Raw genomic sequence first — 14772 nt, 5'->3', positions numbered from 1 at the left:
GGTCCTGAAAAGTAGAAACCTTAACTTTAGCACCATGAGCGCCCCTTCAGCACCGCCCGTAAGCCGTGAGGAATGAAAGGTGAGAGAGAGAAGCAGCTCCAGTGTCTGAAGTTCCTGGATCCCTGGCTAGGAGAAAAGGCAAGAGGCGCAGTGGAGTGGATGGCAGGTAACCCCACCAGATGACTGCATGCAGCCCTGTGCTCCTCCTTCCCCCAGCCTCCAGAGAAGGGCAGCCCCCAGGCTAAGGGAGAGATGCCACAGGCCCCAGAAGCCATGGGCTCCCAAGGCTGTCCCACAAGGCTTCTTCACAGCCATCTGACTGCAAGTGGGTCAACAGAGGCAGAAACCATCCACCAGATGCTAACATTTCTCTGTAATGGGGTTCCCCTTAACCTTTAGCTGGCCATAGCTAGCTATCCACATTAATGGGGGGAAAAGGTAGGAGTGGAGCATATGAACCAAAGGTCTCTGGAAGTCCTGTTCACGATTCAGGGAGCTGAATGAGGGAAAGGGATCAATAGTAACCACAAACAACAAAAACTAACATGTAGAGAGCTAACAATACAACAACAAACTACAATAATTCACACATAGAAGAGCTAACAATACAACAATAATTCACATAAGAAGGGCCAACAATACAACCACAAACTACAGTAGTTCACACATATAGGGGTTAACAACACAACAAGAACTCACATAGATAGAGGCTAACAATACAATAACATACAGCAGACAACTCACTTCATATAACACTTGACAATTTTGCAAAGCTGTTCCTCACCACAACTCTCTAGGGTAGGAAGTCACCAAATGATTAAGCCCATCTAACAGAAGAGGAAACTGAGACTCTCAGAAAATAAGTGACTTGCCCAGCTAAAGGACAGCTAATAGCCACCTGAAATGAAATTTAAACCCATGTCTCCTGATTCCAAGACTAGCATTCTCTCTGTTATATAATTCTCTTTTTTAACCAGTGTTTCCATTTCATTCAGCCCACTGCCCTTGGCAGGTGTCTATCTATTAAGCTCTGCTATTAAGTTCTGCTGAGTGAAATCAATGGCCTTCCTGGAAACCTAAGCAAACCCCTTGGCATCTAGTGTCAGTCAGTACCCAATGGACACCCAATTGATAAGGGTTATAGATAGGTCAAGGAAAATAGTGGGAATAAAGGAGGATCTTTTTCTGTCCCCTCTCTTTCACACCCATGGGCCCAGTAGTTCTGTGACCTGCTAAGAGAGAAAAAGTCACAAACTCCAGTAGAGAAAAATCTGACCTGAGTGCCTTCCTATTGTGTTTGACACATGGTGTATCATAGTAACAGAAAACATTTCTGTTGTGACAACAAGTGTCAGAATAGGCCAGGGAAATGGAAAATTGATTGATTATCTACAGACAAAAATTTCCGAGTAATAATAGTATGCTGAAGGTTAAGCCCATTCCCACTTGTGAGACAGTAGAACCATTCCAGGATGTGCTATCCAATGACAGTCCTTCCTAAGAACTACACGAGCATGGGGTGTTTCCATATTGTACATGCCTACAATATCTCTCCACAATTTTTCTAAAGGTGAAATCTGGTTAAAATGAACATCAAAGGCACTCTAAAAGAAATCATAATAGGAAGTTAGAGGAGTGTGTATTAAATTGGGGAGAAACAATTTTACCTGTTTTGCTTAAAGGGAAGGTGAGAAGTTCCTTTAGTCATTTATTGAATTTAATTCAGTAAGTATTTATGAAGTGCCTAGAATGGGTAAGGAGGTATACACCAACCATAGCCAAACAGTTTCTCTGCCCTCAAAGACCTTACATTTCACTAAAGTCTATGGCTTTGGTATTAGCTAATATAGACACTTTCTTAGGATCACAGAAGGGACCTTCAGGGTCCCCTCATTTTACAGATGAGGCCTAGAGATATTAAATGACTCTCCCCCAAGGTTTCAGAGCAGGAACTTGAACTCTGACAATTAAATGTCAAATCCAACTTTCTTTCCCCTGCACTACATAGCATCTTCCTTGATGGCTCCTGTCCTGAGTCACGGCACATGCTTACCAAGAAGACAGTGGATGCGTATGGTGGGCAGAGAATCACAGACCTAGAGGATGACTTTGAGACTCATTTTACAGATAAGAAAACCGAGATCCAGATCATGGAAATAGAGTAGCTAGCCCAACATAGCCCTGTAAATTTGTGACAAAGCTAGGAATAGAAATCAGATTTTCTACTGCTAGTTCAAGACTGTTTATGCTCCAAAATAGTCAGTATCCTCACGATAGTACCCCCTGAGCTCAGTTCTGATATCAATGTGATATCAATATCTAATTCTATTAGAAAAAGGCAATTTTGATTTGTATATAAGCTTTCACTCCAAATATTCAACATTTCAATATACATACCCCACCTTTCACAGACCTTTGGTTAGGAGGAAGAGAGATGAGTTTGTAAAATAATGACAACATTTCTGGAGTCAGAAATACTTGAGTTTAGATCTAGCCTCAGACATTTATTAGTTGTGTGACCCTGGTCAAGTCATATAAGCACTTTCTGCTTTAGTTTTCTCATATGTAAAATGGAGATAATAGTAGCACTTATCTCCTAAAGTGATTGTGAGGATCCAATGAGATAATGTGCTTGACACAGTTAGGTATTATAATATAATATATTAATATATTATATATATATTATAAATGTTAGCTATTATTATTATTGGTTATGATCTCTACAGCCTTGACTATGCACGCTGCTATGATTCTAGCTCCTTTTTAGTTTAGGACTGTAGTCCCCTAAATTCCTATAAGTTAAAAAGGGAAGCAGACCATTTAAAAGAGGTATAGGGGATGGAGATAAAATGGAATCAAACAACAGTCTTCATCTCCAAACCCACACATTCCCACCACCTCTGAAGAAGAAGGATTAGAAAACCCTTTCTTCCCTTCCCAACTGTAATGTTGTCTTCCCGCCCCAAAGGCTTCATCAGAAGCAGTCTTCAAAGTAAAAGATCACATAGTCTGATCAAGCAAATGACAATAAGTGGGATAGTTATGTGTGTAGAAGTTCTCCACATCTAAATGAGAGTACGTCACAATGCCATAATAGAAACTAAAAATCTATAGCCCATTGCCATAGATTTTCCCAAATGGGCAAAATTAAAAGATCAACTATCAGTTCTTCAATTCAACAAACATTCACCATTTTTTAAAACTAAATTGGACCTCTTTTCAAACTATTTTCCTCATTTAATTCAAATGCTGATTCTGCTCAAAGGAAAGAGATCACAGACTTCAGTAGAGAAAACTCTGACCTGAGTGCCTGCATATTGTATTTGATACATGGTGTATCATAGTCACAGAAAACATTTCTGTTGCGACAAGTGTCAGAATAGGCCAGGGAGATGGAAAATTGATTGATGTTCTTTCTACAAACAAACATTTCTGAGTAATAATGATAGACTGAAAGTTAAGCCCATTCCCCCTTGTAAGACAGTCAAACTTGAACCATTCCAGATGCCTGCTGTCTACACATTTCTTCTCTTGGTCCTGGACTCAAATACCAAAATATAACAGGATAAGATTCTTTGGGATTCCTTAACATAGTCTCATTGCAAGAGAAAAAACAAGTATGGGGAGTTTAAAGTGGGAAAAGGTAAAATAGCTACCCCCAATAACAACAAATTATAAAGAAAAGACAAAAGAAACAGGTTACAGCCAAAATCAGCTGACCTCCAGAGGTATCCACCTGGAGCACTGGAAGTCTTGTAGAAATCAGTAAGCAAATAAAAGCTTTTCCTTGAGACTCCTTCCTAGATGCCTAGCTCAGGCCTACCTAAGAATCTAGAGAAATTTGGAGTGAGAGAATTAAAAATTATATTCAATAATAATTGATTAATTTTCTATTCCATAATGAGTAGTGTGTTCAGCAGTGGGTATCCAAAGAAGAAACAAATCACAATCCCCTCTCCCAAAGAGCTTACAGACTCACAAATGAAGGTTTCAATTCCTGGCACATCTCAAAAACAAACATTTTAAAGGAATTTTGGATGAGCAATAAATGGAACCAAAACTTTCCAAGAGATGTGACCTCAACAAGTGAGTCCAATCGAAATAGATCTCAGATCTGGTTCCTCCAAAGAGAAGTATGTCTTATTTCTGGTTTCAGGTAGCCTGAGGTCTCTGTGATATCTGGAAAACTTTAAGCAGCTCTTCTTTTCATAGAGCAAAGTTAGTCTTGACACATAGAAGAAAATACCTAAATCTTGAATTTTTCCTGATCATCCAAGATATCTAGTCTATATGGACTTCTAACCCACCAAGACTATGGAGCTCTTTGAAATTATATTCACAACCAATGGAACGAAGGCTCCAGAGCTTCATTCTTCCTACAGCTGCCCTCTCTCTGAGCTCTCTTTAAGTAGCTGAGGCGGGCTTTTAAAACTCAGGGGAACCAAGATGAATTCTACTTAGGCCAATGAGATCTTTTTCAGATTCAAGGTCAACTCAACACAGCACAAGTTATCTTTTGAGTCTCTTCCAACACTAAGACAACAAGAGGAAACTGTAAAACATGATATGATACTGACTCTTCTTCGTGGCTCCCAAACAACTTAGATAGTAACCTAGCAACCTGTTTTTACAGATAGGGAACTAAAGCAAAAAAAATGTAATTGTTCAAAATAACATCAAAAAAAAAAAAAAGCCAAGTGTTCAGATGTAGAGTCCCTTGCATAACCACAAAGTGGTATGTATCCATGCAATGAGTATATGAATATGTATGTGTGAGAGATAGAAGTGATCCTATTCCTGATTCTGTTCCTGATTCCAAAATTAAGGACTTGGCTATAAGATTCAGAGAAACAGAACTTCTTGACCCTAAAATCAAAGACTTATTCACAGAGCTCAGAGCTTCTAGCTTCTTTCCAAATAAAAGGTCAATCTGAAGTTTGGGAACAAGGATGGATATGGCCAGGATGTTACAACAGGAAAGGTTCAGCCTAGGACAGGTCTCTCGTGTGGCTTACCAAACAATGTAAGGAGATCCTGGTTGATAGAGAAGGAGCTCACATACCTGCTTTTGGTCCCACTGCTAGGACATGGCAACATCATGGTCATGATTAACTGATACAGGAATTAGGAGAAGAGAGTCTGAGAGTTGGGAGGAGGGTACCACTGGTGATAGAGAATGAGCTGAGAAAACAACTCGGTAAAAATGACTGATCCACACTACACAACTCCCAACTCCCCTTTGGAGAGAGGAGTTGGAAAGAGAGCAAGAAAGGAGAGGGAACAGTAAAGAAGGAAAGAGAAAATGACCACAGGGCTGAAGAGGAGTAATAAGGAGGGAGAGGAGAATGAACACAGACAAGAGATGTCACAACTTCTTCTAAGCAAAAAAAAAAGTGGAAACACATGCACAGCATGAAGACAGTTTTAAAGGGGAACCTAGAGACTAACAAATGGCCCCACTCCCCAGGGGAGTGCAAGTAGGAGAGCGAGCTTGGTTCCTGCCACCCACCAAGACTGTGAGATATTTAGCCTGGAAAGGCAGCAGGAGGCTGTCCTAGGTTGGTAGTATTTCCTGGGTGAAGAAGAGAAGTGGCTAGGGGAACAGAGGGGAAAGGGGAGAAAGCATTAGCATGCTCACAAGCCCCATTTCTAAGTTTTCCACCACAATGAGATGGCTTCTCAGCTGCCACAGATCAGCATGGCCTGAGGAAAACATGGTAGAAATTAGTGAAGAAAGTCAGAAAGGGCTGTGGAGGGGTAGTCAAGTTCCTTGTATCATCTGGAATAATAGTAGAGCTGAACCACTCTTGGGAAACTAGTGAGAGCTGAACTGGTCCCCAGAGGCTCCCACATCCCAAGAGATGCTCTGGAGCAAGAACACTAAGGAGTCACAGGGGAAAGAGGGAGGAGGGGGTGACAGTTCAATCACTCACTCGAAAACTCTGGTACACAAGGCTGGCAGAAGGTCCCTGGAGCAGGTGAGCTCATAAAGCACTCCAGTAGTTCTTCAGTACCCTCACCTATGCTTAATGACTGTAGTATAACACCCAGTTGGCCCCACACAGGATTTCAGCACCCTTGGTTGCTGACAACTTTATAGCCCCAGATCATAAAGAAATGGCAAGGTGATCCATTTATGAGAGATGACTCTTATGACTGAAAGAAATTTATTAACCCTCAGTCCTCTCTGATTGGAGATCGTCACTCACTCTTACTAACTCTGAGAAAGGAGAAATCCAGGATGCCTTCATCTGGAGCACTCTAATCACAGGGGCTGCTCTCTAAACTACTGCCTAAGGTTAGAAAGAAGGGAGCCTGTGACCAACGAGGTTTCTTCTGTGCCTGGTAGAGAGGGGAGCTCTCTAGCATCTCCAGATCCTTTCAAATGACTTAAGCCCTGAGCCTCCTGTTTGGAGGAGTAAAGCCAGGTCAGGAGCAGAAGATGGAGAGCTTCTTCTAATTACCAGAGAGAAGAAAGCCCCAGATCAGGCAGCCCCAGAGCCTGCCTCCCCCCAAAAAAAATTCTCTCTGGTTGGGTAGATCTAAGGTCCTATCTTATGGAGCACCCAAAAGTCCCCCTCCACAAACCTCTCTGCTGAGGGGTTTGAAGTGAGTAGCACTGCTGTCCTGTGGCTATGGGCAACTGTAAACATGCCTGCCTGGTAAAGGGAAGGTTACATGTATATATGGCTGAGAATAGGCTGGTGGAGGAAAGGAACAGAAAAAAGTGAAGTGGGAATATTGCCCTGCTGTCAGCCAGGCATCCTACAAGTATCTCTGCCAGGGCAAAGATATCACTAAAAGCTATCACTAATTGCTATAACTCAAGGCAAAGAGCTGAGACAGCTCTAAGCCAGAAAGGCCAAATTAAAGGGAAAAGTATGGAGGACATTTCAGCAAGGAGCCTGAAAGGGGAGAGGTTTCCAGGGGAAGAGCCAAGTCTTCCAGTAGCCATACCTAACATTTCTTTGGAAACTTGGACAAAGAATTAACCAAGGGGCCTGAGTGACCCCAGAGTCCTCCAAGGATGGAGAGATGCAAAGCAGATCCCATGCAGTCTAGACCTAAATGGTACATCCAGGCTCCCAAGGGACTGCTTTTACATGCTGTGGGCAAGTTGCTGTGTATGAGGAAGGTAGTCCCTAGAATCAGGAAATCTCTCCTGGAGGCATTCCCAGGGGGCTGAGGTGTAGAAGGTAGGAAGGTCAAAAGTAACACTAAAGTAGCCCTAGCGCTCCTTCCACCTGGCAGACTCTGAGGCATTCCTGAGTGGAGAACTCAGAAGCCAAGGGCAGGTGGGCTAAGGGGGTAGGGAGGAGGGAGGCAGAAGGAGTCAGTTACCTCCCCAAAGATGGGGGTAACCAGAGGGGATCTGCTTAGGCATTTCCCCTCTAATTCCCCTTTAAAGGAAGCGATGGCCCTGGCAAAGCCCCGTCAGTCAGTCTGTCCATCCTCCCGCTCGTCCCCCCCAGCCCCCGCCCCGGCCCCAGCCGGGTGTTCGCGGAGCTCCCTTACCTATTGAGCTGAGGAGAGGCTTGTCTCGACAACACTGCCCAGATAGCTGAGATCAATCAGAAACAAAGCAGTTATCAACACCAGCAGCGCAGCGGGGGACCACCCCCCATGCCCAGAGGGAAGGGGAAGAGGAGCACGGGGAGCCGAGAACCAATAAGGCAGGCCAAAGATGGGAGTGGGACAGGACAGGAAGGGAGAGAGACAGAGAACCAAACGGGGAGAGATGGAACGAAGCAGATGAACAGGCTTGCACAAAGCACAGACGACAGCTGCGACGCACAGCATCTCCTGCGACCGGAGACAGGCGGGGTGGGGGTGCGCATCTCTAGATAACAGGGGTTCCAAAGCCACAGGAAGTTGCATGTGGTCAGCCCAGTTACAGGCTCTCCCCCACCTCTCCCTGAATCCCCAACACTCCCTTCTCCTCCCACCAGCAGCAGCCAGGCTTGGTGCTGAGGGTGGGAGGTAAGGCTTGAGACTTCCAGGTACCAGAGGGTGGGAGTGAAACATGGGTCCCTAAGTGTAGGGAGGCAGGAGAGAGCTAGTCTCCCCTCCTCAACCACCTCTCTGTCTTTCCTAAGATCTTCCCAGGCTCCTCTGGGCTGGGCAGAGCAGGTCGGGGCAGGGTACTCTCCGGCTCCCCTCCAACGGGCGACTACTTCAAGAAAAGAGACCAAAGGACGGAACCAGAGAGAGAAAGAGAGAAAGGAAGATAGAAAGGAAGAGAAAGAAAGGGAGGGGGAGAGGGAGATGGGATTCAAAAAGACACTACGACTCAGCAGGCTGTTCTGGGCAAGTCAGAGCAGCCCAAAGAAGACGGAAAGGGAGGAAGAGAAGAGACAGACAGAGAGGAGACAGATTAAGAGTAGGGGTGAGGCAGGGAAGAGGAAGAAAAGGAGAAGAAAGGAGGGCCAGGGAAGGAAAAGGCAGAAGAGGAAGAAGATGGACACAGACAGGTGTCTTGGGGGTGACTCTGGTACCTGGAATACCAGCCGCTAGAGTATAGGGTGTGCTCTTTCTGCCGGGCCGATCGCGGGAGCTTGTTTGTCTGTCTGTCTTTCTGCAGCTTCCTGCGAGGCGCGCGGGTGGGGGTGGGGTGTGTGGCTCCTGGCATGCCGTTGACAGGGCCTGAGTGTTTCCTCCCAGCCCCCAAGCCTGATGGCCGCAGCATCCCTTTCGGAGAGGCCGTAGGGACAGGGACTGGAGATCGGTGCGCGCTAGGGCTGCTAAGGGGCAGGAGGTTGGGGACAGGAGGCCCCTGCCCTGGTGATCCAGGAAAGTCACGCTCCAGGGTCCTGCTTCGCAAGGGAGGAAGGGCCGGGAAGAAAAGGAATGTGGGAGACACTCGGTGGGCTTCCCCTGGACCCACCACCCGCCCCCAATGCCAGGACCAGGTGGATTCACAGGGAAGGGCAAAGAAGTCCTTGACTCCAAGAGAAAGTGACTGAGCACTCACACACACACAAGAGGTCTCTTGAGCTAAAGTACCAGTACTAAGACCACCCCTTCCTCTACCCCAACTACTCCCACCATCACTCCCAGTGACCTTAAATGCCTCCTAAAGCTCTGGTGGGATAGGTGGATAAAGGAGATCCCTCACACCACTGGCTAAGCGCCTGACCAGGTGACCCCCCCTCCCTCCGCCAATGGCCAGTGGCCACACCCTGACCTCTGCCAATCAGAACTCGTCTCCCAAAGGGATGCTGCAGCATGTCCAAACGAGCCCTGTCATTTGGGTTGATGAGAGGGGTGGAGGGGCAAGGAATGGGGGGAAGGAAGTAGACCAGGTGAGGAGGGGAAGAGGGCAGCCGCAGCATACTCACCCTGAAGTGGATAAGGTTGTTGGTGGGGGCTCTGGTCTGAGCAGCTCCTCCCCCATCCTCCTGGGGGAGGCCGTCTGTCCGAACACATCCAGGTTGTCCGCAGGCCCGGCAGGGCCCTGGGGCGGGGAGGGATAGCCGGTGGCCAGGGTGGTGAAGCCCATGGCCGGCCGATAACTGGGGCTATCACCCCGACTGCTCTGGGAAGGGGAACCCGTGGATGGCGTGGACTTGCGGGAGAAGCTGACTGCGGCGGGTGGCTGTAGGGTTATCTCCGATATTTCTGCCTGCTGCAAGAGGCCAGGGCGGGGCCTCGCCCGGGCCGCGAGCTCCGGGGAGCCGGTTCGGGAGCTTAGGGGACTTTGGGTCAGAGGCGAGAGCCGCGAGGGCTGTAGCACCACTTGATGTAAACTGGGCTCGGCTCGCCTACCCTGCCGGGGGCTGGGCCTGGGCCGAGGCTGGGGCTCATACCACCGGGTGTCCAGGCTGAATGTGCTTGGGCCGCCATGACCCGCGGGCTCGGCCGGCTCGGGGTAAGGCAACACCGGTATGCCCATGCCTTGGCTGGTATGTCTGAGCTGCCCTTGGCTCACCAGAGGTTGCATAGGTTTGTCCTGCCACTTGGTGGCGGCGGGCACTGCGACTGGACCTCTGCCAGGTGACTTGCCTGCCCAACTCTTTGGTGCCTCCAAAGATAGGATACCCGGGTAGGCCGCGGGCACCTGGAGGGAGGTGGGGGGCAGTCCCCGGGGAAGGCAGGCCTTTGGCTGCAGGCTCTCTGCCACATCGCAGGGGTGCAGCTGGTGGGGGAACATCATGGCTGGGGACTCCAGGCCACCGAAAGGAAACTCCGGTCGGCCCCAGGGCTCTGGGGAGCGGCCTCCCGTGGGTGTCTGAGTCAAGGGCAGCGTGCTGTTGGAGTTATTCTCGCCGTTCTCCTCGGGGATGGTGGGGTGACCGAAAGGCCCCTCAGTGTGCAGGGGTGGGGATGACATGACGGAGCTCAGGGGGCTGCCTACTTCAGGCATGTAGAAGGGCGGGGGCTCCACTTCCCCAGGGCTGCTACTGCTGAGGTAACCGTAGTACTGGCCATGGTGGAAGGGCCGGGGGCCTGGGGGCCGGGCCTGGCCCGTGGCCTGGAGCCGACCTTCCAGACCACTGGGACCTTCCAGCCCCCGGGGCTGGAACCGGGGACTGTATGCTGGTGGCGGCAGGTAGGACTCTTGGCTGGATGACAGAGGGGTCAGCTGAGATTTGAGGGCAGCCACCGAGGTGGGCACTAGTGGGTCGTCATTTTCCTCATCTGATTGACGGAACTCCGGGTACATGTCAGTCTCCTCTGCAAAGGGAAAGCCTTCAATGCGCCGGGTCTTCATTGAGGGCTCCATGTCGGTGGGATCCATCACAAACCGGCCATCAGGGCCACGGCTGATGAGCTCGATAGGGGTGGTGGCCTCCGCCTCCGCCTCCGCTTTGGCTACGCTGTACTTTTTGCTGCTGATAGCCCGCTTGGTCTTCTTGTATAAGGACAGCTCCTTCTCCCGGCTGGGGCTCAGCATCCTCTTAGCTGCGGGCTGGCCCTGGTCATCGGAGGATTCTGATGGGGCTCTTAGTGTCCGGATACTCTCAGGACTCACTTTTCCAGAAGATAAACTGGGCAAAGAGGCAAAGGACACAGTGAGGGGGAGAGGAAGTAGAATAGGGCATCCTTATCGCATCACCATTTTATCCTTTCAGGCCAATCTATCCCCACCCTATACAATACCACCCAAAATAGGGATAGTGAAAGAGAAAGAAGGTACCATAACCAGCTCCACTTTCTGCATGACTACTAGCTTCTTTTTATTTTTGTTTTTTTAAGTTCCCACCTATCATTCATCCACATGGGCAGATTCCAACAAAGAAAGTCCCTTCACCAATTCTGATCACCATGATTTTTGCAATAGTCTTAGAGACACTAAAGGACACTGGAAAGGTGAGTGAGTTATTCAGGGTCACACTGCCAGTATGTGTCACAAACAAATCCTGAACCCCGGGCATCCTAAGTCAGAGGCCAGCTCTCTATCTGCCATACTAGGCTGATTCTTATCAGCCTAGTCCAATGTTTAGGCTGGTTTCTACCCCAAGACTTGGTTGGTATATGTTTCTCATCAATCCCCCTTTCCTCCAGATAAACCCATATACACATTGTCAATATGCTTGGGGAATACAAACTCATTTTTAATACTAGTTTAAGCAAAGTAGTAAATCTATTAGGTAGAAGAGTAAAGTTACATTAATGCATGCATTCCCATGGCCAAAGAGAAATGGTTTTTAGATTATCTGCTAATTTGGATTACCTACACCATCGCTCCCTTCCATTAGTGTAGATAGCTTAGTGTTAACTGTAGATATTTGTTCATTCATTCCTTCAACAAACATTAGCACTAAATGCCTACTAAGTGCCAAATATTGGATGACTGGACTATGACAAGAATCCTGTTGATAATTAAAATTAAGAGTCAACATCAGGAACTGTTTATGACATTACTGAGTGCCAGATGAGTCCAGATGTTTAAATTCTGGGGAAAGATATCTAAAAATATTCCCAAATTCCAATGGAATTCTTTCCATGCCCTAAGAGTGAGAGCAAGAAGGACCACACTCCTTTCTCTCTGATCCCCTCCACCCCAAACCCTTTTCATGCTTCATGGAGATACTCACGGAGACTCCAGGCTCTTCCTGCAATGAGTGATGGAGAGCGGAGGATCTAGAAGAAAATGGATACAACATGCTGAGGTCTAAGAGACACAGCAGACAGAAGCCATAAGCCACAGTGCCACTCACTGTTGGCAAAGGGACCCAGACCTCAGGAAGGGAGAGCCACAGTACAAGGAGAGAGCTCTTTACCATAATTGGCAACTCTCCAGTGACTTCCCAATCTCAGTACCCCTTTGAGGGAAGCCAGAAAATATGGGTAGGCCTCTTTCCCAGGTTACCTGACTCCCCCTCCATAAAAGGAATTTTTTCCATCACCTTTAGCCTCCACCTGCTTTCCCCACTGGCCCTCCTTGTCTTCCCTGCTTTCTTATTCCCACATTTCAAATTACTTGATACTTCACTATCAAGCCTTTCTACCTTAGTAAACTCTTTTTTTTCCCAAGAGGCTATCCCAGGGCTACTCAAGTCACCATACTCTGCCCTACTTACCTAACACATATGGAAACAAAAGGGACCACGTCCACCCAAGCCAAGTGCTGAGGTATCCTTGTAGAATATTCTTTCTATGTTATAGCTAAGTAAACTTCATTAGCCCTTAGCACAGTGCAAAGCATATAGTAGGCGCTTAATACTGTTTATTGATGGTTGAATTACATACAAATTCCTCATTTTGTGCCAGTCCCATATCTAAGCCACAGTTGTACTGTCCTGATTCAGGTCTGTCCATGACCAAAACCATGCTGAAGGGCCAACTTTCCCAGTGGAAATAGTGGGGGGGGGGGGGAAGTCCCTGGAACCAGGCCCAGTGGGTGGGCCAGTCCTTAGAAGCCAAGAGACCACCACTCACCTTTTTTGCGTTTGAGCTTGCGCTTACGCTGTTTGTTGACAAAGCAGGCGGCCAAAGTGCTGAAAAGGATGGCTGCTGCCAGGAAGCAGATTGTTGCCACAATGCCAGCCAGCACAGGGCGGGCTAGCCCATCATCCGTCAGATCAGGCTGTGGGAAGATGTCTGCCAGAGACAGAAGAAACACTTGCGTCTCAAATTTTCTGCACCTTCCCCTAGCCAGGATTAGTTCATCTTCTCTATCTTTATGAGAAACCACAGTAAGATTGAGCACTAAGATTTATCTGATATTATTTCCCATCACATAAACTATACTTGCTCTCATCATTTTCCGCATCAGAAATGCTCTCCACATCTTTATCTATTGACATTCCCAGCATCCTTCAACTCCCAGGTCAAATAATACTTGAAGCATTTCCTGAGGCTCCTACCTGAAAGTAATTTCTAATTCATCTGATCTCAAAGCACTTAAAAGAAGCAGTTGGAATAAACTTCACATATTATCTAGTTAGGTCTCTTTTGCTTTACAACTTTCCTAAAAAGTACTCATCCACTTCCAGGGATGGAGGTCTCACTATCGCCTAGGGTAGCTCATTCCATTTTTTCAAGTTTCATCCAGTGAGTGGGGAGTCATCTGACTCTCCTCTGCTTTATCTTTTATTCTTAGCTCAGCCTTTTGAGAAGCTAGCCTTCTGGGACAGAACTTTTAACTCCTCTCATTTATTTAATCTCATTCTAACTTGAGTTGTGATAATCAGTAATTATGCTGATTCGTTTATTTGTTTTATCAGTTCACTAGACTATTTGCTCCTTGAGAACAATAATCTTATCTTTAAAAGGCAATTTCCTCAGTATCTTTGCAAATCTGTGGTCCAAACCAAGAAGACTGAAGATAGGAGGAGTATTTTTTTTTTTTTTTTTGGTTTGTTTATTTGTTCATTTTTAAGGGATCTGGACTTTGGAGCTGAGAAGTTCTCTGGGGACAAGAGGAAAGATATGGATTAATGGGGGGAAAATCCTTCAACTCACAAAAGAAAAAGAAAACAAGGATGAGGGTTATGAAATAAACAGATCAGACTGTCTCATAGAAGTCAGATTAATTAGATCATAATGTTATGTTTCAAAACATTCTTCTAATTATTGTAAAAAAAAATTTCAGCCATGATAGACTTGGCATTTACTCAGCCACACAAATCGCTCTGTCCTCATAGACCCAAATAGTATAAGAAATCATGTCAGTCTCAAAAGAAATCATGCAAAAGGAGGGCACTGGGCGGAAGACCTTTTCATATTAAGATCCTTTCCAGCTCTAACATTATAAGATTCTTTGAGTGTACAAGAATTTAAGAAAGGGGAAAAACAGAACATAACCATAATGGTATCGTTTTAGACAGAGGCTACTCCTTGCTATTAGTTATATATTTACTAATACAGGCCCTGTTTTAGTTTAGTGGAAAGGGAATTAATTGTACTGGGAGGCCATGTGATATAGGAATACTGAATATGAATTCAGTATTATCTGGATTCAAATTCTAACTTTGCTACATGTGACTTGTGTGACTTTGAGCAAACCACTTGACCTCTGGGATGATCAACATAACAGTAACATGAGAGAGTGGGATTGAATGACCTCAAACTCTCCATTCCAGCTCTAAATCTGATCTAGATTCTAGTTGTGACTTCTGCCAGTAATAACGTAACCTTGGGGAAGCTGTTTAATATCTTTGGGTCTCAGTTTCTTCATCTGTAAAATAAGGTTACACCAGCTGACCTCAAAGCTAATTTCGAATTCTAAATCTATGTTCTGCTTACTCATCTCTCTATCTCCCCTAACTCCTTATACAGTACTTTTGCATAGAGGAGGTATCGAATGAATGCCCACTGTAAGAATTT

At 46.5% G+C, this 14772-nt stretch overlaps 1 protein-coding gene across 7 annotated transcripts in view; it reads right to left on the bottom strand.

Moving 5' to 3' along the window:
- Nucleotides 1-14772, bottom strand: part of IGSF9B (immunoglobulin superfamily member 9B) — a 70109-nt gene that overhangs the window by 10788 nt on the left and 44549 nt on the right. For 2 of the 7 annotated variants that reach the window (XM_031960874.1, XM_031960876.1), the window contains exons 16-20: nt 12883-13044; nt 12039-12084; nt 9339-10988; nt 8496-8813; nt 7516-7561 (exon numbers count right to left, since the gene is read on the bottom strand). In XM_031960874.1, the coding sequence (XP_031816734.1) occupies nt 7516-7561; nt 8496-8813; nt 9339-10988; nt 12039-12084; nt 12883-13044 (2222 nt within the window). The remainder of the gene's footprint in view (nt 1-7515; nt 7562-8495; nt 8814-9338; nt 10989-12038; nt 12085-12882; nt 13045-14772) is intronic. The other 5 variants (XM_031960875.1, XM_031960877.1, XM_031960879.1 and 2 more) reach the window with 3 other exon arrangements.

This window comes from Sarcophilus harrisii, chromosome 3, assembly GCF_902635505.1.
Source record: "Sarcophilus harrisii chromosome 3, mSarHar1.11, whole genome shotgun sequence".
Taxonomy (NCBI): Eukaryota; Metazoa; Chordata; class Mammalia; order Dasyuromorphia; family Dasyuridae; genus Sarcophilus; species Sarcophilus harrisii.
Note: the sequence above shows the minus strand (reverse complement) of the source record. Positions and strands in the feature narration are given on the sequence as shown.